At 49.5% G+C, this 23,415-nt stretch overlaps 1 protein-coding gene across 2 annotated transcripts in view; it reads right to left on the bottom strand.

Moving 5' to 3' along the window:
• Positions 1–23,415, bottom strand: part of Dync1h1 (dynein cytoplasmic 1 heavy chain 1) — a 64,759-nt gene that overhangs the window by 19,001 nt on the left and 22,343 nt on the right. For both annotated transcript variants that reach the window (XM_046453171.2, XM_046453172.2), the window contains exons 11-44: positions 23,112–23,258; positions 21,958–22,098; positions 21,429–21,605; positions 21,224–21,334; positions 21,026–21,145; positions 20,196–20,435; positions 18,116–18,271; positions 17,853–17,966; positions 17,508–17,618; positions 17,222–17,431; positions 16,917–17,063; positions 16,548–16,714; positions 16,279–16,452; positions 15,577–15,742; positions 15,304–15,492; positions 14,795–14,989; positions 13,908–14,190; positions 13,389–13,489; positions 12,220–12,379; positions 10,958–11,201; positions 10,601–10,784; positions 10,243–10,455; positions 9,167–9,405; positions 8,814–8,970; positions 7,577–7,804; positions 6,904–7,134; positions 6,564–6,704; positions 5,937–6,170; positions 5,643–5,849; positions 5,438–5,559; positions 4,823–4,988; positions 3,243–3,406; positions 2,269–2,398; positions 257–390 (exon numbers count right to left, since the gene is read on the bottom strand). In XM_046453171.2, the coding sequence (XP_046309127.1) occupies positions 257–390; positions 2,269–2,398; positions 3,243–3,406; positions 4,823–4,988; positions 5,438–5,559; positions 5,643–5,849; positions 5,937–6,170; positions 6,564–6,704; positions 6,904–7,134; positions 7,577–7,804; positions 8,814–8,970; positions 9,167–9,405; positions 10,243–10,455; positions 10,601–10,784; positions 10,958–11,201; positions 12,220–12,379; positions 13,389–13,489; positions 13,908–14,190; positions 14,795–14,989; positions 15,304–15,492; positions 15,577–15,742; positions 16,279–16,452; positions 16,548–16,714; positions 16,917–17,063; positions 17,222–17,431; positions 17,508–17,618; positions 17,853–17,966; positions 18,116–18,271; positions 20,196–20,435; positions 21,026–21,145; positions 21,224–21,334; positions 21,429–21,605; positions 21,958–22,098; positions 23,112–23,258 (5,903 nt within the window). The remainder of the gene's footprint in view (positions 1–256; positions 391–2,268; positions 2,399–3,242; positions 3,407–4,822; positions 4,989–5,437; positions 5,560–5,642; positions 5,850–5,936; positions 6,171–6,563; positions 6,705–6,903; positions 7,135–7,576; positions 7,805–8,813; positions 8,971–9,166; positions 9,406–10,242; positions 10,456–10,600; positions 10,785–10,957; positions 11,202–12,219; positions 12,380–13,388; positions 13,490–13,907; positions 14,191–14,794; positions 14,990–15,303; positions 15,493–15,576; positions 15,743–16,278; positions 16,453–16,547; positions 16,715–16,916; positions 17,064–17,221; positions 17,432–17,507; positions 17,619–17,852; positions 17,967–18,115; positions 18,272–20,195; positions 20,436–21,025; positions 21,146–21,223; positions 21,335–21,428; positions 21,606–21,957; positions 22,099–23,111; positions 23,259–23,415) is intronic.

The raw sequence follows: 23,415 nt of genomic DNA, 5'->3' as shown, positions 1-23,415 counted from the left end.
GGATGCAGCTCAGTGGGAGAGTGCTGGCCTAGCATGCATGGGGCCCTGGGTTCAATCCCGAATCCACAACAATTAAACACAGAACAATAGTTTAGAACAAGTAAGCTGGACTTGGAAAGACGACAAGGGGGGGAAGGTGCTTGGCAGAAAGGACTGAGGTGGAGGTGGGGGAGGACAGCACGAGGCCTGGTACAATGCCACACTGGGTCAAGAGCAACGGAGGCAAGGAGCCGGCAGGCACCATCGAGAGACCCACCTGTCAATCCTGAGCACGTGGTCCAGCACCTCATTGAACAGGACCAGAGGAACGTCAAGTTCTTCTTCATAGAAGACTTTCAGCCTAGCTTTGACATAATCTCTTAATTCTTCTTGGTCTACTGGGATATAATCCTATAAAAAAGTTAGCATACAAATCATTTAGAGGAAATCATCTGAGTTATTAAAACAAAGTCAACTGTATTTCCTTGACTATGAAGAAACTTGAAAAACATGCTGCAAAAGATAATAATTTGTACAACCCAGCAACAAAACTCTGAGTAGATCTCTTCCTTTTTCCTTGTCTACCTATCTATCCATCATACTGGGGATTGAACCCAGGGGTGCTCTGCACTGAGCTATATTCCCAGCCTTTCTAAGTGTTTATTTGAAGACAAGGTCTCACTAAGTTGTACAGGCTGGCCTCAAACTTGTGATCCTTGTGCCTTGGTTTCCTGAATTGCTGGGATTACAGATGTACACCACTGTACCTGGCTTTTTGAATCTATTATTGATTTACCTACCTATCTATCGATCGATCATACCAGGGATTGAACTCAGAGGCACTTGACCACTGAGCCACACCCCAAGCCCTATTTTGTATTTTATTTGGAGACAGGGTCTCTCTGAGTTGCTTAGTCCCTCACTGTTGCTGAGGATGGCTCTGAACTCTCGATCCTCCTGTCTCAGCTTCCCCGGCCGCTGGGATTACAGGTGTGTGCCATTGTGCCTGGCTAGATGTATTTATTTTTGAATCTGCAGAGAAAACTAAAATTTATTGAAAGTTGTCAAGACTGAAATATGTTAAGAGATATACTGTGATCAGGGAGAGAAAAACACTACTATAAAAATGCTGGTTCCATGCAAATTGGTAAATAGACACTATAATCCCTATCAGAATCTCAGTGGTGGTGGTGGTGGTTTTGGGACAAGCTAATTCCAAGTTTCCTTTGCAGGAGGAAGGGCTGAGAATGGCCAAGTTCTCCTGGAGGAGCAGCAGGTGTGGGTGCCTGTCCTCTCTGATAGGCGTACTGCCACCCTGAGGACAAGGTGGTGTTGGCACAGAAAGAAACAAACAGCAGGGGAAGAGGACGGAGCCTCAGAACAGACCCCTGCACAAAGGAAACTGTTGAGATGGGTGACACTGCAGAGCAAGGAGTATGCAGTAACAGTCTGGGACAACAGCTGTCCACAAGAGAAAGACGGAAGATGGGTCCCTAGCTCATGCCCCACCCTAACTCAATCAGAGACAAATTAGGGGTTGAAATTATAAACCTTGAAGAATGTTCTTCAAAAGACCTTGAGAGAAAGAGGAAGAAAAAAGCCACTAGGAAGTGTTTCCTATCAATGAAAAAGGATGAGGACTGGTGTCTAGAATCATGTGAAGCTCCAGGGACCCTGCTCGGACGGATCTCCCTGTTTCTGGCTTGTTAGGCCTCCACCCAGCACGCCTTCCCTGACCTCAGGGGCCTGTTGTCTTCAGGAGACAGGGGCTTGCTATGTTAATCTTCTTTAGAGAAAAGAGACAATTCATAGCTGCTCTGGAAATGTCAACTCCAATTAGCATATGGAGTCTTTCACACCAGCCATTCACAATTGCCCGAGCAGTGTGAGCAGAGTGAAAGCACCGTGGTGGTGCGAGGGATTCTGTGGCAGTATGCAGTAGACCCGATGCTCCTTGCTGCCCACTGTGGGGCAGGACGCAGTGGGGGCCAACCTCAGAGTGGGCACTGCTATTTAAAAAAAAAATATATATATATATATTTTTAGTTGTCAGTGGATGTTTGTTTGTTTATTTGCGGTGCTGAGGATGGAACTCAGTGCCTCAGACATGCTAGGCAAGTGCTCTACCACTGAGCCCCAGCCCCAGCCTGGCACTGCTGTTCTGGATAGGGACTTGCTACCTTGCCCAGGCTGGCCCTGCACTTGCGGTCTTCCTGCTGTGGCCTCCTGGGTAGCAGGGATCCCTGTGCCTGGTGAGGAAGGAAGTACGTGTGAGACAGTGCCTGTTACCTTCGACAGCCAGTTGCTGTACAGGATGGGCCGGCTCATGGCTTTCTCCTTGTCTATGTTGGGAAAGTGCTTCAGGGCAACCATGTCGATGTTCTCATCAGTCCAGCGCCGCTCCTCGTCTTCCACAAGCCTGTGGGTAGGAGAGCAGCATGTGGTGGAGCAGCTGGAGGCCCCAGCAAGAGATACCAGGTGTGGGGGGCACGGCGCAGTCTTTACCATCTGGTCAGTTACCACAGGGAGGAGCCCAGGACTCTGGGACTCAGGGCGGCTTAAACAAGCTCAATTTTCCCCTTCCTTTCTTCCTCACCCCTTTTGTTCCCTCAGTATTGGGGGAACCCAGAGCCTCAGGCACTGATCTCTCTCCTTAGCTCTTTTTATTTTAAAAATAAGTCCCGTTGTCTAGGCTGGCCTCAAACTTGCAATCCTCCTGCCTCAGTCTCCCTATCAGCTGGAATTACAGGCATGTGCCTCTATACCAGGCAGATTTTGACATTAATATGAAAACCCTCAGAACTATGGCACCACCATTACGTTAAAAAAAATTCCTCTAAAAACATTTAATTCCAGGGTAGTTTAAGAAATGAAAATATATACAAATCCTGGTTTGGGAATGCAAAAATATAATTTTTTTTTTTGAGATGAGAAATGAGGGAGAGGTTTCTCCCTATGCTTCCCAGGCTCGTCTCAAACTCGGACTCATGCAACCCTTCCACCTCAGTCTCCTGAGTAGCTGGGACTGCAGGTGCACATCGTTGTTCCTGGTGCATGTAACTGTTCCTGCCTCAAACCTGGTTTTAAGCTTGCTAAAAATAAATGCTTGGGCTGGGGATATAGCTCAGCTGGTGGAGTGTTTGCCTCGAATGCACAAGGCCCTGGGTTCAATCCCCAGCACCGCAAAAAGAAAAAAAAAAGCAGGGTCACAAGAACTCCAAGCAGTGGAGAACGGAACCAACAGGAGCCTTGGCTTCCCTTACCTATCCTGGAAGAGACGGAGGGCTTCATGGGCCCAAATCCGGATGAGGCCTTCAACAGGCAGCGTCTCCAGGGGCCGCAGTGCTTCAAAGATACCTCTGACCCACCTGGTCATTTCACGGGGTGAATAGATATAGTGGGGTTGTGTATCCTGAGTGAATCTCTCCTGTGGGAACGAGAGAAATGGAAGTTGCATGTAAGCATTTTAAGACGTGGAAAAGCGGCTACATTTTTATATTAAAGACAAAGGATCTAGACCCTGGGATACTTAAGGATGCGCTGGTAAACAACCTTAAGGCTGGAACACCTGGGAAGGGGATGTGGCTCCATGGCAGAATGCTTGACCAACACCTGTGACATCCTGGGTTCCATCCCCAGCACTACAACTCACCCCAGTGAGTTGAAGCCACTATCAGAATAAAGGTAGAGTCAAGCTTCTCACTTTATGTTAAAACATGTTTAAAGATCTAAATCTTTAAAAATAAATAACAACGAAATTCTTGTAAAAATACTTAAAAAACAAAATATTGGGAAAAAAATACTTGCAGTCCCGGAAAGGGAAGAGCTACGCACATGGCACCCACCCAGCAGCCAGCCCCTCGGGAGCTGAGGCAGGAGGACTGCAAGCTGGAAGCCAGCCTCAGCAACGTAAGAAAGACCCTGTCCCAGAATAAAACAAGGGTAGGGGACGTAGCTTAGTGACAAGACACCCCTGGTGGAAACCCCTGTACTGCCAAAAGCAGAACCAGAACCAGAGGGCACCAAGAGCAAGACAGACACACCAACGGAAACCATGTGGCCGGTCACCACTTGTTAAAGGACAGCCGGGGAAGGCTTAACAGAGGTGCAAATGCAGACCATAAAAACCACCTCTTGTTAAAGGGGCAAAGACCTTTTCTTGACTTTTTTTTTTTTTTTGGTACTGGGGATTAAACTCAGGGGCACTCAACCACTGAGCCACATCCCCAGCCCCATTTTGTATTTTATTTAGAGACAGGGTCTCACTGAGTCACTTAGTGCCTCACTTTTGCTGAGACTGCTTTGAACTCACTATCCTCCTGCCTCAGCCTCCTAAGCTTCTGGGATTACTAGCGTGCGCCACCACTGCTCCCAGCAACGACTATTTTTTTTTTTTTTTTAATATATATATATTTTTTAGGTGTAGATGGACACAACATAATGCCTTTATTTTTATGTGGTGCTGAGGATCGAACCTGGGTCCCGCCCGTATTAGGCGAGCGCTCTACCACTGAGCCACAATCTCAGCCCCAACAACTATTTTTTAATGTGGACAAGAGTGGGAAGTAGAGGGGGAGGTGCAGCTGGTGTCGAGTGTAGTGGTCCGTGTCAAGAGCATCTGGTGAATGTGTGGTTAAAAGTGGACAGACCCTTCCAGAAACCTTGGCACAGCCACTTTCACAACAGGCCAAGCAGGAATGCGTCAGCCACCTCAGTACCTGCGTAGGATGGTTTTGACGCCTGACCTTGTACAGGGTCTGCTGGCTCACCCAGAGCTCTGAACAAAGCCCAGTTGTTCCAGGTTCTTCAACTACGAAGGACTTGAGGAGCAGACTCCACCTACCTGGGACATGGTGTAGAACTCTACCATGGCAGCAGTGAGTGGCTCCGCGTAGGTCCGCAGGGAAGGGATGAGCCTCAGCATGGCGCGGTTGAAGGTGCCATAGATCTGCGTCAGGGAGGCAGGCCCCGGGTAATCCACATACACGACAGGCACGTGCCGTAAGAACCTGCGCAGGGAAGGCGAGGCTCAGCACCTCTGCTCGAGTGGCAGGGCGCATGCTGTTTAAGTTGGGGTCCAACACACCCTGGTTGGCACAAAAGACTTTACAAAGAATCAAGCCAAGATGGAAAATTCAGGCTGATTTCAGCCTTGCCTTTGTCCTACAGATGGTGTAGGGCAGCTCGTCACCACCCAGGTGGAAGTAGTTTTTTGTGGGGTGTTGGGGGCTGAACCCAGGCTGTGCATGCACTAGGCAAGGGCCCCACCACCGAGCTGTAGCCCAGTCCTGGTGACTGCCTCTGTACCATGCCTCCAGCAGCTCCAGCACAGAGCCAGAGACCTAGAGGAAGCCTGTGGCAAGCCACCTTGTCACATTTACAATCCAAGCCAAAGTTTTGTCGGGCCACGTTTATGGGCCTCCAGGAACTGGTGTGCAAGCAGCCAGAGTGGTGTTACCTGTGCGAGAGGGGCTTTCTTCCAGGGTCGGTGGGTGGATTACAAGCCCCCACAAACTGGATTCTCTCCAGCTTCACCCATGTTTGATCTGAGGTGCGGTAAAAGCCTCCATGCTCCACCATCTGAGGAAAGGGCATGAAATATGTCAGAGCAGCATGTGAAGCAGAAATGCAGAGGGGAAGAGGGGCCATGGGTGGGGACAGACCTGTCTGATGAAGGATATGACTCTCTGTGTCCCGTATTTATCCATATCTGGCAAGTTGATTTCGTCACAGAACAGTACCAGCCACTTTCCAAGCTGCACAGGAGCCAGAACGACCCCATTGGGTGTGCGCCTGTACTCGCAGTAGTGGTCGAACGTCTTCAGCAGGAGCTCTGGAGTGGTAGCGCTGGAGAAGTTAAGGCCCACAACCTTTGGAAGGGAGGACAAATGAGATCATGTGACCGTGCCCACATCCCAGCCCCTACAACTCTTGCTGCCCGCCTCCTGGTGTAATACCTCCATGTCAGGCAAGGCCCGGAGGGCACTGAAGAGTGTCATGGTCTTGCCAGACCCGGGAGGGCCACAAAGGACCAGCGGCTTATGTTCGGCCAGCCAAGTGTAGAGGAGGGCCTCATGACGGACAGTGTCCAGAGTTGGCACGACGACGTCAGGGGCCGCCACCTTGTGTGTCTCCACTTCGATCTGAGGCACCTTAGCCTGCCATGGGGACCACTCTCCACTGATGGACACCTGTACAGGGACAGGGGTGCAAGTCACTCCGCAGCCAGCATACCTTTTCCCAATAAGACTGCCCACTTTTACAAAAGCAGAACGCTCAAAATAGGGACAAGTTCAAGGCCAGCCTCAGCAACTCAGCAAGGTAGTAAGTAACTTAGTGGGACGCTGTCTCAAAATGAAAAAGGTTGGGAATGTGGCTCAGTGGTTAAGTGCCTCTGGGTTCAATCCCTGGTACCAAAAAAAAAGGAAAAAAGGACCATGTTAACCTGCACTCCTTTGTACCTGGTGACACTGAGAGGATAAAGTGCTTGTATGCCATGACAAGGTGACATGAAACCCATGCAGGCTGTTCAGGGATGGACTGAGCCCACACAGCAAGAATGCAGGGAAATCTCCTTCGCTTACCTCATAATCAATGATGGGTATGTTGGGCGCCGTGGGCAGGGGCACGGTTGTGATTCTCCTGATGTATTCACCCAGCTCTGCTCTCATTTTCAGTCGGCTGTCTCCAGACAAGGACCAGAGAATGGCATACACCAGGTATCGCTATGGAAAGAATTAAACCTTCATTAATGACAGCACAGAAAGATAGGCGCTGCAAGCACAGTTAACCGCGATACCTCCTAGGACCACGGCGCAGACACTTCCCAGCCCTCACGGAAGCCTGATCCTGTCCTGGAAACAACGCACCCGAGAGGCAATGTTTTGGGCTGGGGCCCTCCAGCCATTGTGACCTGCCCCCCACCTGGATGTAGCGCTCCAGCTGTTCGATCTGCATGGGGAAGTCGGGGTGGTTGGCGTTGTACTGCGCCACGTTGCGGCAGGCCTGGTGCAGCATGGAGAAGAGCGAGCCCAGGCAGCGTAGGCGGGTCAGGTCCATGATGTGCTCGAGCTGGAAGGCGTGCTCCAGTGCCTTGGTGACCAGGCCGTTGGAGGTGAAGTAAGGCTGCATGATGGTCGCCGCGTCCCTCTGGATCTGCAGGAGGGGGAAGGAAGCTTGGCCACCAGCTCAAGTCGCTGGGAGTTTCACCTGTAACCTGGGCCCTGGGAGAGGGTCACATGACTTTGGGGACATGCCCATGACCAGCATGCATTCCTTGGCGCCAGCAGTTCCCAAAGCCCTGCTTCCTGGAAACGTGGTTTTCACCACTGGACATGGAAAGGGGCAGTCTTTCCACAATGTGCAGAGAAAAGAGGAAAACTGAAGGGTCTTTAGCTTCTCCCTAAACATCTTTTAGTTTTTGCAGCTGATACAGAGGGGCTTCTTCAGAAGCTGGTGTAAGACAGACCTGATTCTGCATAAGTGTGCCTGGCTTGAGTGGAAGCACTGGGAGCGACCACCTACCTCACTGTGCCCCGAGGTCACCACCCCCAACCAACCTGCGGCCCGAGTGGAGCTGGGGCGTGCAGCCCCCTACCTGCAGCATGGGGGAGGCAGCCTCCTCCCCCTCATCCTCTTTGCCCTTGCGCCGACGCTGCGCCTCATCCTCCCCTTCATCCAGAGGGATGCTGCGCAAGCGGGCCAGGAAGTTGTTGAAGATCATGTCCGTGCTCAGCACGTCCTCGCTGAACCAGACCATGCCGCAGCGCGACACAGTGGCCAGGGTCGCGTACTTCAGGTCCTGAACCTCAAACATGATTCGCACCTTCAGAGACAAGGTGAAGCAGATTTAAGGACACATGTGGTGGGAATACGGACATCATAATTTTTTTACCCACACAGAAACTGAACCAGATGATTTATTTTTCTTCACTTACTTTAAAAATGTCTACCTACAATTCACACTGCCATAATTCACACCCAACCTTCTCTCCACAAAAAAAACTGGGCGGGGAAAGGGCAGATCAGACCACAATACCTACGACTCCCTGTCCAGGAGCTCTTGGTGGAAAAGAGGCAGTGATTCCCCGGGGGGTGCCGTGCACAGTGAGCAGGCACTAGGCGCTCATCCCACCCAGATGTTGGCCCACACAGACCAGGAGGCAGGAATGTCACTACCTCCATGCACACAAGGGCTGGGTGACCTGCCCAGCCGCCACTGCTAGTAAATGGGTTGAGATTCTGATCAGGCACCTAGTTTCAGAGCCTTGAGCCCAGCGCTACGTGGCCTTACAGAAGACCAACCTCTGTCACATCAGGACAGTGCACACAGACTGAGCCAAGGCCTCATGGCCTGGCTTAGGGAGGATGACCACACCAGTCCTGAGCCTCTCTGTAAGGACTAAGGCCGTACACTGTGAAGTCAGCCTGGATGCAGTCCCTCACACCCTCATCTGTCCCTTTAGCAGACTCCTCCACACCACCCCTAGTGACAGCCATGGTACACCTTCTCAGCAGCTTATCAGGAAGGGCCAAGTTCCAAGCCCTCAATGGACAGCGGAGCAGACAGTACTGAACCCCACATGTACCTACGACAAGGCTGAATGTAGAACTAGGCACCGTGGAAGATAACTAACAAAACAAAAGAGTGAGGCCCATAAACTGCAGTGAAGCCGCACAGGGCTTCCAGGTCACTCCAGGAGCTCTCCATTCCCTACTCTCCAGCTGCAGCTGGCCTCTAACTCTGCACACAGGCACACCTCACGTACAGCCTGCTGCCCACAGCTGCACCTTGGGGTGTGCGCCCTGCAGCTATGCCCAGGAAGGCTACTCACGTTGGGTGGCAGGCTGAGGCGCTCTCCGTTAGGCAGGGTCAGGAGCTTGTTGTCATCCAGCACCGAGTTCAGGTTCTCCACCCACTCAGGGTCCACGTCACCATCAAAGACGATCCACTGGCGCTTCTGCAGCTCGCCCCGCACATTGTCTATGATCCTGAGAGGGAAGGGTTTAAAACGGCTGTTGACTGGAGGGGGTTTTCCCATTTACAAATGCTCACCCCACCACGGTTTCTCAAGTGAGCTGAACTTGTTCAGAGCTTGGCTGGGCAAACAAGTCCCCTCTAGAGGGGACACTGAGAACAGTGTGTGGGCCTATTCCCTGGAATGCAAACCAGATCAAGCCAACGTACTTCCTGAGCACATGTGTGAAGAGCCCGTCTGTCCACTCCCTGGTGTTTGGGTCCAGGGTTCCGTAGAGGTGGTCTTTGCTGATGGCCTTGGGGTCGATGATATGGGCCACGCCCTCCACTCCCTCCAGCCTCTCCAGAGCCTTCAGCAGCACCCGCCAGGCCATGCTCTTACCACTTCCTGAGGGCCCCACCATCATCAGACCGTGATTTATCTGGGTGATCTGATAGAGCTGGAGAACCTGCAGGGTCAGAGACCAGCACCGTGACCACCCCAGGGAAGGACAGGACATGCTTCAGCCACTGCTCATGATAGTGAGCAAGAAATGTATCATATGGGGGCTGGGGATGTGGCTCAAGCGGTAGCGCGCTCGCCTAGCTTGCGTGCGGCCCGGGTTCGATCCCAGCACCACATACAAAGATGTTGTGTCTGCCGAAAAAAACTAAAAAATAAATATTAAAATTCTCTCTTAAAAAAAAAAAAAAAAAAAAAGAAAAAAGAAATGTATCATATGGATCCTTAACGGCAAGTACTAGAGTTCTTCAACTGAAGGAAGCCATATAGACCACATCCACACGGACCTTTCTCAATTGTGGGAGGTCCTCCAGGCTCCTCAACAATCGCACAGCAGATCCCCCAAGGACAACAAGGCCAGATGGCGGCCACACCTATAATCCCAGCTGTTCGGACAAAAAGGCAGGAGGGTTCCAAGTTTCATGCCTGCCTGGGCAACTCTTCGTGAGACCCTCCCCAGCCACAGCCATGGTTTAATTCAGTACAGCGTTTCTCAGGGCAACACATACAACTTGCACACACAACACGAAGAGGAAGAGAAGAAACCAATACGGAACATAGTCATATACTCCTCAGCGACTGAAGCTGTTAAACTAGTACTGGAAAATCCCATGAGTAGGAGTTTTACTGGCTTAAGCAAATTTCCATTAAAATCATGTCTTTGTCCACGTTTTTAGGGAATTAATCATACCACATAAAGGAAATTTCCACGTTTGCTATCTTGAACAGGCCCTGGGGGAGCGCCTCCCTGTCCCCTGAGAGCACACAGCCAACAGCCCTGTACCTTTTCAACCCACATTCCACCAACTTCTTCTCCATCGCCGTACGTCAGGTACATCTCCTGACACACTTTCTTCAGCTCCTCGCGAAGGGCAGTCATTTCACCCCGGTGGTACTGGACACCAGGGAACACATCCGACAGGAGGCTGAAGAGCAACGGGATGTCCTCTGCCACCAGCTTGGGCACCATGGTCTCACAGACACTCTGTATCAGGATCTGTTATAGGGGCGTGGGGAAGTGTGTTCCCTCAACTCTCTGTCAATCAGTCCACCCCACCCATCCTGACATGTGAGTCACAAGAGCGCGAGTCAGGACTTAAGAGACACGAAGTCTGAGCGGTCAGAAGGATTTGTGTACAAACCTCTTGTTCAGGTAGATTTTCAGCAATTTCTCCTTCATCGACGGCTTCCCCTCGTTCCTCTTTCTCCCTCTTTATCTTTTGAATTCTCTCCCTCTTCACGTTGCCTGCACTCACCAGCACACTCTTCAAAGCCCGAAGACCAAAGTCATAGTGGCTCTGAGAAGAGAGCTGCTCATCGCATAATCTAAGAAAGAAACAGAGGTTTTCTTGAAAAGCAGTACACTTCAAGCAATGACAGTATTAAGGGCCAGGGAATCAGAGGCAAATACTTTAAAGATATGCCACAAATACAGACAGAAATTCCAGGGCTACGTGGGCACAGGCTGGAATGTGTGTGTGGATCTCTGGGCTACTCACTTAAAGAACGGGACAATTTTGTTGGCGAGAACTTCGGCGGTGCGGAAGCCCTGTGAGTACAGCATGACCTGGGCAATCAGCTGCCGGTCAGGCTTGGTCATGGCCAAGCTCCGGAACAGCTTCTTGAGGTTGTCGGGGAGGTTGGAGCGGCCTGCGTAGCCAGGGTTCATGGTGATGAAGATGGCCATGTCCGGGCTCACCTTGACTTGCTTGTTCAGCAGCTCACAAGTGATGGGGGCAGAGGCTGGAATCAGATGATGCCATTAACACTTTTAACACGGAAAAACCTGTGAAAAGTTCTCTAAAAATGGGCAGGTCCCCAGCACTGCAAAACAGTCCCTAAGATGACAGGGCACCCATTCCGCTGGGGCCTCCGAGCCCAAAGCCCAGCATCCTGGGGAGCCAGATGCAGGCTTGGAGAAGGGCTGCTCTGGCTTCCCCACGGCAGCCCACTGGTCCTCAGGGAGACCCATTTGTACACGCCAGGCACACAGGAGTGGCATGCAGACACCCAAGGCAGGGAGCTCCTGGCCTGTTCGTGCACCATGACACCAGTGGCAACAGGACAGCTTAGGAATGGAAATGCAGTACAGAAGGGAATGTGTCCATGCTCTCGCATGCCTGGTGGCTACAGCATGAGGACCACCTCTTCCTAGGGCCCTCGAGTAGTACACACAACCCAGCCCCCCTTCCTACCCCCGAACCACTCAGGATTGTTTATTCATGAGTATTGACACAGACGTAAGGGCTGCTTTGACACTCCTGTGTGTTATTTAGGAGGTCTGGGAATTCTCTGTAAGACAAGTTACCACTATTGTTGAATAACAGGAAACAAAACAGCCTGTGGACCTCGGTAGGGAAACTCACGCCCACCCAATTTTGACATGTTTCTTTCAACATCTGACCCTGACAGTGGGCCTGATGGCAGATCAGATGGCACAACGTGGGCCCACAGGAGCTGGGGGCCTGGCTCCCTGGGATGTGGGCAGGGGGCGAACCGAGGGCTCCTGTGGCAAATGCCGTGTGGGAGAGTTCAGGCCCTGGCCTGGCAGAGGAAGCCCTGCTGCAGGGCATAAGTGTGGGTGAAGTGTGCCCAGCTCCAGCAGTGGCCACGAGCCACTGACACAGAGCCACGGCTCGGTCCCCTTGGTCTCTGGCCTCGGTGCACGACAGGGCCTGAACGGCGTTTTCACGCCCAGATCGGCTCACGTCAGAATTCCCTCTACCTGCTCAAGAGTGGTTTTTAAAAGGAGGCGTCTTACTCTTGTCATAGTTGGGGTTGGAGTGCTCCCGCAGTGCTTCCTGGATGCACTGCACCTGCTGGGACACGGCGGAGAGCATTCGCTCCTCCAGGCGGTTAAACTCGTCAAAGCAGCCCCAGGCGCCCACCTGGCAAAGCCCCACAAAGATCCGTCCCATTGCCTGAAATGGAGGGCGAGAGAGAAGGTGAAACTTCTGCCAGGGACTGCCCAGGACACCCCAGTGTGGCTGTACGCAGAGACTCAGGCTGTCTAGAAGTAGTTAATTTTTGTGATATTGGTGACTGAACTCAGGGATGCTCTACCACTTAGCCTTTAATTTTGAGACAGGGTCTCACTAAGTTCCCAGGCTGGTCCCAAACTTGCCATCCTCCTGCCTCAGCCTCCTGAGTTGCTGGGATTACACACATGTGCCACTGTGCCCAGTTAGGACTGCCGTTCTCATAAGAGGATGGAGATACGTAAACTCTCTTTCTGTGTGCACCAGAGGAAAGACTGAGGTTCCACTGGGAGGGTGTCTGTCTGCACACCAGGAGGGGCCTCGCCAGGAGCTAAAGCTGCCAGAGCCTCGATCTTGGTGAGAAGAATGGCCCCTATTGGCTAGGCCGTGCGGCCCATGGTAGTGGTACCCAAGACATCCTGGTCTCAGCGTGGGCTTTACATAGAATACTGGCTCTGGAGACTGGTCCAGCCTTGGGCAGGTCAGGAATTCCTGAAAACCAGAGTCTCAGCCGCCTACTGAGGTGGTTGAGGGTGAGGTCCGAGTCTCACTGAGGAAAGGGGCCAGCACCTACAGATAGCATGACCACCGTGCAGGTGGACCAAGTTCTCCTCCTGTGCCCAAAAGCTCCCACTGACAAAGCAGATATTTTTGTTCTACTACTTTTTGTTTCTCACACATAATAATGTTTATTTCCAGACACAGGAGCTTAGCATTTCTGGATAAATGACAAACATTTAACTTTGAGAACATGAAGTCAGAAATCAACTTCAAAGCACAGTTGGATTCCTCCAACACTGAAATAATACCTGTCCCTATTGGACTTGGAAAACCATAAAAAAAAAAATCACACTGAGTTGCAAGGCTGGTGGCTCTGAGAAGCCAGATTCAGTGTTCCCATGTGACCCCTTCAGGACATTTGATTTTAGGTGGATCTGATAAAGCTTCTTACCTGGAAGTCAAAGGTTTCATCGCAGTTGAAAACTAAAACAAACCGTCCAAGTTGATGGCCCAAAGCCTTGACGGACTCTGTTTTCCCAGTTCCGGCAGGACCTATTATTTGAAGAAAAGTAGTTGAGTACCTGAATCTGCTACTTAATGGGAATATAACTTTAAGAGAAGAGTAAAAACTAACTTTTTGTTGTTGTTTTGGTGGTATTAGGCTTGAACTGGGGGGATTTCTACCACTGAGCTACATCCCAAGCCCTTTTTAAGTTTGCCTAGGCAGGCTTTGAATTTGTGATTCTCTTGCCTCAGCCTCCCAAATTGCTGGGGTTATAGGTGTGTGCCACCATGCCTGGCAAAGCAATTCACTTTAAAAGTAAAAGCAGATACAACAAAGGCAAACAAATTTAAGTTTTCAGAATGTACCAACTGTGTAATTAAGAAATCTATCCAAATCCCTAGCTTAGCCTTTTAAAATTATGTCTACCACATGATTCTTTCTATCCAGGTTTATGGAGTAACTTACCAAATGGGGAACCCCCCAGCCTGGCCTCCAAGGCTTGTGTCATCGTCAAGTAGCAGCGATCAGTGAGAGGGGTCTGGACCAGCTTGTCCTGAACACCCAGGTACTCAAAGCCATAGTTAAATTTGGCATTTGCCATTTGAATTGACAACTGCTGTAACACATCGGTTTGCTTAGGGTCAAAGTAAAATCGCATCTGGCTGAGCCATTCAAAAGATTTGGCGTTGTCAATCTTGCTTTTTATCAAAGACCTGGTGACATCTCTCTGGTGAACCAACTCTGTTATCTGAGGAAATAAACGTTTGGCATAAGATAAAGTAACACTCAAACCAAGCATTCTCTGGATTATTTGCTAAATTTAAATTGGGATTCTATGTCCAGTTACAGTGGCTCTCGGTAAATACAAAAAAACTCAAGTTCACCTCCAGAGACAATAGCAAAACCTCTTGTGACACAGAATTGAGAGCTAGAGCAAAACAAAGAAACAACAAACAACAGCACCCATGCCGATACATAAAAACTGCAACTGGCATAACATGGGGCAGGGGAGCGGCTTTCTCGTGTCTGCCCAAGAGTAGGGCCCACCTGCTGGGCTTGGAGCCTGGGAGCTCCCACACTGAGGCGCCCAGCACTGTCTTGGCCACTTCTAAGAGGACATGAGGAGGAGTGACAGACTCTGACCAAGGCCAGGATGCTCTCCTGCCTGCAGTCATCTGACCCTGGAGTACAGCTCAATAGGAGCACAGAGCCAAAGACCCCCGGAGAGCAGGAACATGTCCTCCACTTTTTTGTGACACTGACAGGAATGTGTCCTAGGTGTGGCCTCTTTTGCCTACGTGGGTTGAGGTGTGAGGGCGTAGAGGTGAGGAAGGGCCAGGCTCGAGACTCACCAAGTGCTCCAGCTTCCGCCTCCGGAGTGGGGGCTGCTCCATGAGGACCGAGTCTGCCAGCACATTGAGGGTGGCCTCCACGTTGCTCAGCACGGAGTGTAGGGGTGCAGCGTCCCCACCGCCTCCAACGTTGCTCAGGGCACTCTCCACGTTTTCAGACCAGGCAATCTGGGCCGACAGCACCACAAGCTGGGCCTGGCAGAAACAGGACACAGGTCCACAGGGTCAGTTTTTTTTTTTTTTAATATTTTTTTTTTATTTGTAGTGAGACACAATACCTTTGTTTTATTTTTATGTGGTGCTGAGGATCAAACCCAGGGCCCCGCACGTGCAAGGTGAATGCTCTGCCGCTGAGCCACAACCCCAGGCCTCGGTTTGTTTTTTTGAGAGAAGGTCTTGCTTTTGCTCAGGCTGGCAGAGTTTATGGGCTCAAGGGATCCTCCCACCCCAGCCTTTGGCTTCCAAAGGGTCACCTGTAAAGTCAGGCAGTGCTTTCATCCACAGTTTACCTGATACTTATCAATCCATGTGATGTAGGTATTTGGATCAATTGATGTTGCTTTACCAAAAATCTCTACTTCTGTAACAGATTCAGCAAGAAGTTTAGCCAGGGTGACTCTCATTTCCTTTTCCACCAGTGTGAGCCACTCATTGATTTTGGGATGTTCTGTGATGGACACAGGAGTTTTAAACATAACCTGAAATCAAAAAGAAAAAATATGAATCAGGATGTGCAAAGATATGAAAGCAGTTTTCTAAATCTGAAATGTAAATTGTCCTACCTCTTCTCCTTCTCGGGATGAAATGCCCAGGACCACAGAGTTATCTTCATTGAGGATGATGCTTGAAACTCCAGCAAACATCTTCTTAAAGTGTTTCTGTAGTTTAGCTACATTCTTGCTATTTCCAATGATTTCAAGCAAATCTTCATCACCCACAAAATAGAACCTAAAATTAAATAGCATTTAAGTGGCCATTATTATTTGTACAAAAGTTAGGAAAAGTTTCAAATTGTAGGAAGACAAAGAAGATGTGGCTACTAGTAGAAAAATCTCCACCTTGAATTCAGATTATATCCCAACTTCTTTTAGCCCTCAGCAAAAGACATATGCATTTATTCAGTAAGATTTAAGAAATAATTCAATGCCATTTACCCTTACTTCATCAAGTCATTTTTAAAAAAAAAAAATCTGCTCTAGTCATTGTAAGAAAATCGTTCATAAAAAAGAACCACCACTTAGAAACAATTAAGAGTCCTCGGAGGGATGCAAGCTGCCCTGAGGGGAAATGAGAGCCACCCTGTGAAGCCTGACAGAGCCGAGGAAGAGACTGGATCGAGAGTGCCACTAGAAGTCACTACATGTGAGCTGAACGGTGTTCATTCGAGGACTACTGGCTAACAAAACTGACAACACTCAAGCCCAGAAGGAAAAGCACAACTGCAACCCACTCCATTTCAGTCTGAGTCAAAGCAAGCACCTTACCTGGGGAAAGAGGATCGCTCTCTTTCCAGGTACTCTCCCAGTGCTTTCTGGATCTTTCCTAGCAGGTCTGCCAGCCTTTCCAGGGAACGCTGCACTCCCTGGATGTTCAGAACATCCATAACAAGGGGAGACTTGGACACTTTTTTCATCAGCGCCAAGAATTCCGTGCTGATGCTATGGACAAAGTTAAAAGACAACACGTGTCAGCCTCTATGGAGGGTGCTTTCCAGCAAAAACTACCAACACCTGGCCCCAGTTAGAGGTCATACCTCTGGAAACGCTGGGTTTCCACGGGTAACAGGTGTTTGATGTCCGCGCTGCCTGTGAAGATGCCTTCCAGGTAGACCCATCGCCTCTGCACATCAATCCACACGTCGAAGAGAGCCATGATCCGGTTCAACTTGTCTTCCCAGCTCAGGGCATCCTCTTCGAAAACCTAGCAGGTACACAAAAGGGCAAAGCTCATCTGCTGAGCTTTTCACTCATGGATCTGAGAAAACTCACTGAAAAATGAAGACTGGGATCCCAGAAAAGCCATCTGACTGATGTTTTAAAAAGCAGGCACCTCGTCAGTGCAGAAGTACAGCAATGGAGGCACAGAGCTCTGCCCAGGGAGCAGGTCTCCCCAGCAACCATACCTTGTAATATGGAGAGAGTTTCATGGCAGACACACTGTTGATGTGCTCCTTGACCTTGTTGAATAGGTCATCCCACCCTCGAATCAGGCGACACTTGTTCTGATAGTTGACCAAGTCGAGTTCATAAGTATTCCACACTTCTCTTATCTAAATTGAAACCAGGAAAAGGCATGTTATCAGAATGTCACTGGTCTAACTGCCCAGGGACAAGGGTTATGGGGATGTAAGGGACCACAGGTGACAAGGTTTCGTTTCAATGCTCAAGTCTACACAATAGCCTGAACACGTCCAATCCTGTTACTGACCTGCTTCAAAAATTCTTCCAGGGCCATCTCTCCCTGTGCCACAAGCAGTACATCCTTGACAATAGCTTCGTTTTTCTGCAAATCGACGTCCCAGATTTGGCCAAGGGTCAGCTCGGAAACCACCCAATTCACATGCAGCCTCTTCATCAGCTGCTTCCAGTGGCGGTCTTTCAGTGCTTCAGATTTCAGCTCGATCACCAGCATGTTCACCTACACGGAGAAGGAACCCGGTGCTGGGCGGGTGTGCTTCTGCTGGCCGCCCACTGCCCGAGGCTCTCTGGCCTACCTTCATGTAGCCTTTCAGCAGCCTCTGAACAAACTCGTAGGAGGCGTACTGCCGCAGGCGCGCGGGGAAGCTCTTCAGCTGGTTCAGCAGGCCATCTAAATTTTGTCGAAGCTGTCAGAAGAGACACACGATGATATTTAATTGCTGACATTTCTTTAAATGGTGAAATATTTAAAAATGGTTTTGAAATAAGCTTTACATTAGTCTGTGTGAATAATGTTAATGACACACAGGACATTAAGTGACATTTATGAACTCTAGTTACTTGCTTGCAAGGTTCCTAAATGAAGCCTGTAACTGATACTACAAAGGCACACACCAAGCAGCTACTTTGACAAGACCTACCTTCCGAGGCTGTACTGAGACCCAGGGCTGCTCCTTCATCTGATCAATTTGCTCCCAGACCTTAGATAGCTCTGACCAAACGCCTTTGAGGTCCTGTAATTCCTCTAAAGCCACCTATGATTAAGAATAGCAAAGCAGTCAAATGGTGGAAAGAGCAAACAGCTCACAACTAACAAAGAAAAAGGAAATCACACCAGACTCTGGCAGGAATTCAGCGGCAGAGCCAGGCGGAGCGGAACCCCAGCTAGCTCCGTGGTCGGTACCTGCACGCGCTCCTCGCTGCCGCTGAGGAGCCCACTGTCGGTCAGCTCCAGCGCCTCCTTGGCCTTGGCGCACTTTTCCCTGTCGTCCTTCAGCCTGCCAAACTTCCCCTCGTATATGGTCAGAGCCTGCAGCGCCTCCTCTGGGCGAAGGTTGCCCTAAGAGAAGCCAGAGCACAGGGAATCTTTGGGAGAGGAAAGCTGTGGCTTATGCGAGGGCCTACTGAGCTCCTGGGAATTCCTGACTGAACGCGTGCACGGGGGTACGCATTCAACAATCGTCCACGTGGGCCTGTGCACAGGACTGGCTGTGAGTGTACACCAGTGCCTGGGAGGCGGAGGGAGGACAGGGGCCGTTGGCTGGGCGCGCTCAGGCACAGCTCTCGAAGCCAAGGCCTGGCTTTCTCTGACAAACCATTGTTCCCCATGAAGAAAATGAGTGGCAGGAGATGGGCCTGGTTTCCCATAAACAATACAGTTAAAGATTTCCTGTCTGAACCCATTAACTCACAGACAGACACAAAGGACAAGTGCAGAAACTATCAGTTTTCTACCAGAGGAGAATCCCACCTCAAACTTAACTCCACCACATTCCTGGCACTTCACCAAGCTGAGGTGATCCACAAGAGAACCTTGCTATTGATTAACACTCATTCCCCTACTGGAGGGAGCGTTTGTAATGAGCAGTGATGGCCTCAGTAAGAGCAGATCCTCTGAAACACAAAGTAGAACCTGCAAGGGCCCAGCTGCACACCAGGCCTCTAAACTAGAGGAACATTCAGGATATCTTAACTTCCTTTCCTTTTTTCCCTATGCTCATCTGTACATCTAAATAAGCAAAACACTGAATTCTACCCCAATAAGCCAAAAATGCCATTATCTACTTTCTGTCACCTTTCCATGAGCACAACCTGCCACTGCCCTCCTTCAGGTCTCCCTTCACCATGCCCTTCCCAGACACAGCAGTAGCCACTGGCACGCTCTGCCACCCTGGCCAGCACCTGCCTCAAGGGACATGCTTTTCTTGTTAGTCATTATTACCTCTCCCCCGACAGGAGTGTGGGGCTCTTGTCCCTTTCACTACTGCTGCTAGGACGAAGCCTGGAGCGTTGGTGCTCAGTAAACACTGGGACGATGGAGCGCAGGCGCGTGGACAGCAACAGAACCTGCCTCCCCACAGCACACACTGCCTGGTGGCACTGTCAGGCACATCCCCTTTACAGAAACCAAGGTCGGATTTATTTATTTTTAGTACTAGGGACTGAACCCAGGGGTGCTTTACCACATCCACAGCCTTTTTATTTTTTATTTAGAGACTTGGTCTCACAAAGTTGCTTAGGGCCTTGCTAAGTTGCTGAGGCTGGCCTTGAACTTGTGATCCTCCTGCCTCAGCCTCCCAAGCTACTGGAATTGCAGGTGTGCATCACCACACCGGGCCCAAATTCTGATCTTTGAGCATGCCTAAAGGAAAAGACTAATTTAAAAACAGAAAATCTTTAGCTCTCAAGACTATACCCTGATTTAAATGATGGTGTCTCTGGGTAATGAGAGGCCCAAGTTGGCTTTTTACTCACCATCTACAAGTATTGGTTTTTTTATGCACACCAGGCAAGTACTCTTCCACTGCACTACACCCCAGTTTTGTTTTGTTTGGTACCAGGAAATAAACCCGAGGTGCTTAACCACTGAGCCACATCCCCAGTCCTTTTTCATTTATTTTGAGACATGGTCTTGCTAAGTTACTTGGGGCCTTGCTAAGTTGCTGAGTCTAGTCTAAAACATGTAAACCTCCTCCCCTCAGCCTCCCAGGCCACTGGGATCATTGTGTTTTCGAGAGGGGCATCTTGCTAGGTTGCTCAGGCTGCTTTGAGCTCCTGGGCTCAAGCCATCCCTAACCCAGCCTCCCAAGCAGAGGGCCTACAGGTGCATGCCACCATGCCTGGCTGCAAGTATTGCTTTTTTGTTACAAAAAGGGGGAAAAATTCTCTAGTACTGGCAAGCTAACACACCAGCAAGGCTTTCTAAATCTGAAAGAAAGTTCTCCAGATCATGCTGGTGGTCAGCATGGCCTGGTGAGGCTCACTGTGACTGGCTTGGTCTTCTCCCAGTCTGTCAGCAGGTCAGTGGTGCGGCTCTCCACAGCCCGGTCCTCCTGCACGATCTTCATCTGCAGGTTTGCCACCTGCTGCTGGATGGCAGAGTCCTTCCGCCGCATAATGTCATTGAAGGCTCCCCACTCTCCCTCGATGTTGTCGATATAGAGCCAGGAAGGTGGGAACTGAAACCTTTGCTTTTCCAGCAGGCGCTGACCATTGCGGTAGAGCTTTGAAAGTTAAAAGACAAAGTGATTTTTTTGCCTTCTACAGTAAGAGAAACTACTGTCAGAGTCCCATCACAGAGAAGACATTTTGAGCATAAAAGATCACAACTTGTTCTTGTACAACCTTCCAGCCTGATTACTGTGGTCAGAGGGCAGCATGCCCTGGGAGTCCAACATGGCTGACTAGTTACTGCACCTAGTTGTACCCAGAGGGCCTGAACAGGACATGAGAGCAGACAGGGGCTGAGCCTCACCCCATTCCAGAATCTAGAAAGGATATTCGAGTCTAGTGACTTGAAAGCAACTGCAGCAAATTGAAGAGAAAAAACAAACAAAAATCCAGTTGTTCTCAAACCCTGTGTGCATGGGAATCACCTGCAGAACTTTTAAAAATGCAGACTCCCAGGATGGTGGCCTCAGCAATGTATTTTAACAAGCACATTAGGTGGTTAGGACAGGACAGTCTATAGACCATATGTAAAAAAATGTGCTTCAATAGTCAAGTCAGAATGTCCCCTCGGAAGGCAAAACATTACAAAACTCAAACTCAACTAGTGTCTTTGCTCGAGAAGTTAACTATCTGCAGAGCTCACCTCCACTTGCTTCTCAAATTGCTTGATCTTCCGCTTCAAAGACTGCACGTAGGTGATGAAGGTCACTGCGTCAGAGGTGCTGGCGGTGTCCACGGAGTGCTGCTCCAGCTCTTGGCGAGACTGTTCAGAGAGAGGGCTGCATTTACCCCTGGCCAAGACTCCCAGCAGCCTAGTTACATGCAGAATCTACCTCCTCACCTTTGAGATCTGGGAATGGAATTCGGTCATGTTTGAGCCCAGCATCTGCCCAAATTTGCTCAGAACCTCTTTATGCCAGGAGTCATACTTCAAGTTCACCTTGGACTGCACCTGGGGTGAAGCAGCACACAGCAGCAGGTCAGCAGTTGAAGAGCAGTGCTGATTCCCAGGTGTCCCGGCACTGTCAAGAACACCACGAGCTCACCTTGCCATAATCTATAACCACTGGTCCAAACTCCTTCTTGGTTTCTGCATTGTCAAAGGTCCCCCTGGCCTTCCTTATCTGGACCAAGAGGGCTTGCCACTTGTTGAGATCTTCGCCCAGCCTGTTGTAGATGTTCTCAGCCTGCATGTCCCATAGGCACTGATACTGGAGCCAGACCTGCATGAAGAATGAGGTCAAACACTACTGCTCCGTTGTCCAGAATGAGACAGTCCCTTCACATTCCATTAAAAAGATCCACATGTTCTCAGCATTAGAAAAACTCACATTTCACATGCTCAGAACTTTGATATCAAAAAAAGAATAAAATTTACTGTTCTTGAACATCACAGTTAAAACCGAAAAGTACTTGTCCCAGTTTTACTTTTTGCTTTAAAATTAGTAAATGTTACCTAGTGTCCCACATTAGGGACTGTCGAGATCCTTCAGCTCTACACTCTGTGTCTCCTACTCTGAAGAGTCTTGGAAGACTCTAGAGCATAAGTAGGTGAAGTTCAGAAAGGCCTCCTACCTTAACGTACTGCTCGACCTCAGTCACGATGCCCATGACAGCAGAGTAGGACTCCTCCAGGGCGACAGGGCCGTCGGGCATGCGCGTTAAAGCATTGCGGTAGAACTTCTCCTCCTCAGTCAACTCGTAGTGCACGCCCACCTGAGCAACAAGCCACAAGTGAAGCCAAGCAGTATGCAGTAGAACTCCCAGAACCAGAAGGCCACAGGACAACGGGGGTGACCCTGCTGTGACTTGTGATATGTACTTCATGTGACAGGAAGACTCCAATAGAGGGAAGAACCCAGGGAAAGGAAACAGGAGCTAGTGCACTGAAGAGGGCTGACTTCAGTGTGTCAAGTTTGGAGACAGACAAGGGAACAATGCAAATAGAATTGCAGCTACTTAAACCCACAAGCACAACAAGAAGGATCCTAAAGATCACAGGTAGACTCCTTGAGGGGCAGGGCCAGCACGCACAGCTTGGCTCTGATTAGCTGGACATTGCCAAGTTTTGGGCTAACCACTGACAAAATTGCAAACTATATCAGTTAACTACCTGAACATCCTAAAGAACTAAGTTGATGTCGAAGCCAAGGAAAGAGGTAAGTTCTCAATAGGATCACTAAGTTCTAGAAGAGTCTGCTGTAGTTGTGGAATCTTTTTACTTGAAAACCACTGGTCCTATTTAGAAGTAACATTGGCCAGAGGCCAGGGACTAAATGGTGTTTTAAGTTTTCATTTGGTTCTAGCAGTACACTAACAAGAGTATGTCACATCTGGAATTTACTTTAAAATAATCTGATAGGAGTGGGAAAGTAGGGAAGGAAATATAAATGAAATAAAATTGGTCACAAGTTGAAAAGTAAATCTGGATGGTGGGAGCTCACAACTCCTGCTACTTCTGTGCATGTTTGAACATTTCTCTAATAAAAAGTGGGGACAATGGAGAAGCAGCGGTTACTGAGGTTCCAAAGACACTCATGGAAGGACATTCATGGAGAGACAGCCAAGACCTAGCCACCAGTGCCAAGTGTCTCCGTGGAAGTCATACAAAGCCTCCTCTAGGTCTCCCTAAGGATCCGGAAAGACACACGAAGAGCAGTGTCGCAGCACCCCGCCCCTAGGAGAACCCTGTTCAGAGGGCACACGCTCTAAGACCCCAGAAGGCTGACCTGGTATCTCTGACTCTGGATCCTGGGGAGGGACAGCACAACCATCTTCCAGGCAAACATTTCCTGATAGAGCTTGTATCTGCATTCTTCAATTGGCGGATTCAAATAGATTACCTGATTGGTTATTCTTAGCTCATGAACAACATTCTGTAAAAGAAAGGTCTCATTATTTATTCAGCATTATATTTCAATAAATATATTCAAGATTGTTTTGAATCTTAACTTTCTCTAAATTATTATATTACTTCAGTCTGAACAACCAAGTCTGTCACTTTATTAGAGGACCTTGTGATAATTTCACGTT

This window comes from Marmota monax, unplaced genomic scaffold (genome assembly GCF_021218885.2).
Source record: "Marmota monax isolate L192 unplaced genomic scaffold, Marmota_monax_Labrador192_F-V1.1 WCK01_AAM20220418_F8-fsc00190, whole genome shotgun sequence".
Classification (NCBI taxonomy): domain Eukaryota; kingdom Metazoa; phylum Chordata; class Mammalia; order Rodentia; family Sciuridae; genus Marmota; species Marmota monax.
Note: the sequence above shows the minus strand (reverse complement) of the source record. Positions and strands in the feature narration are given on the sequence as shown.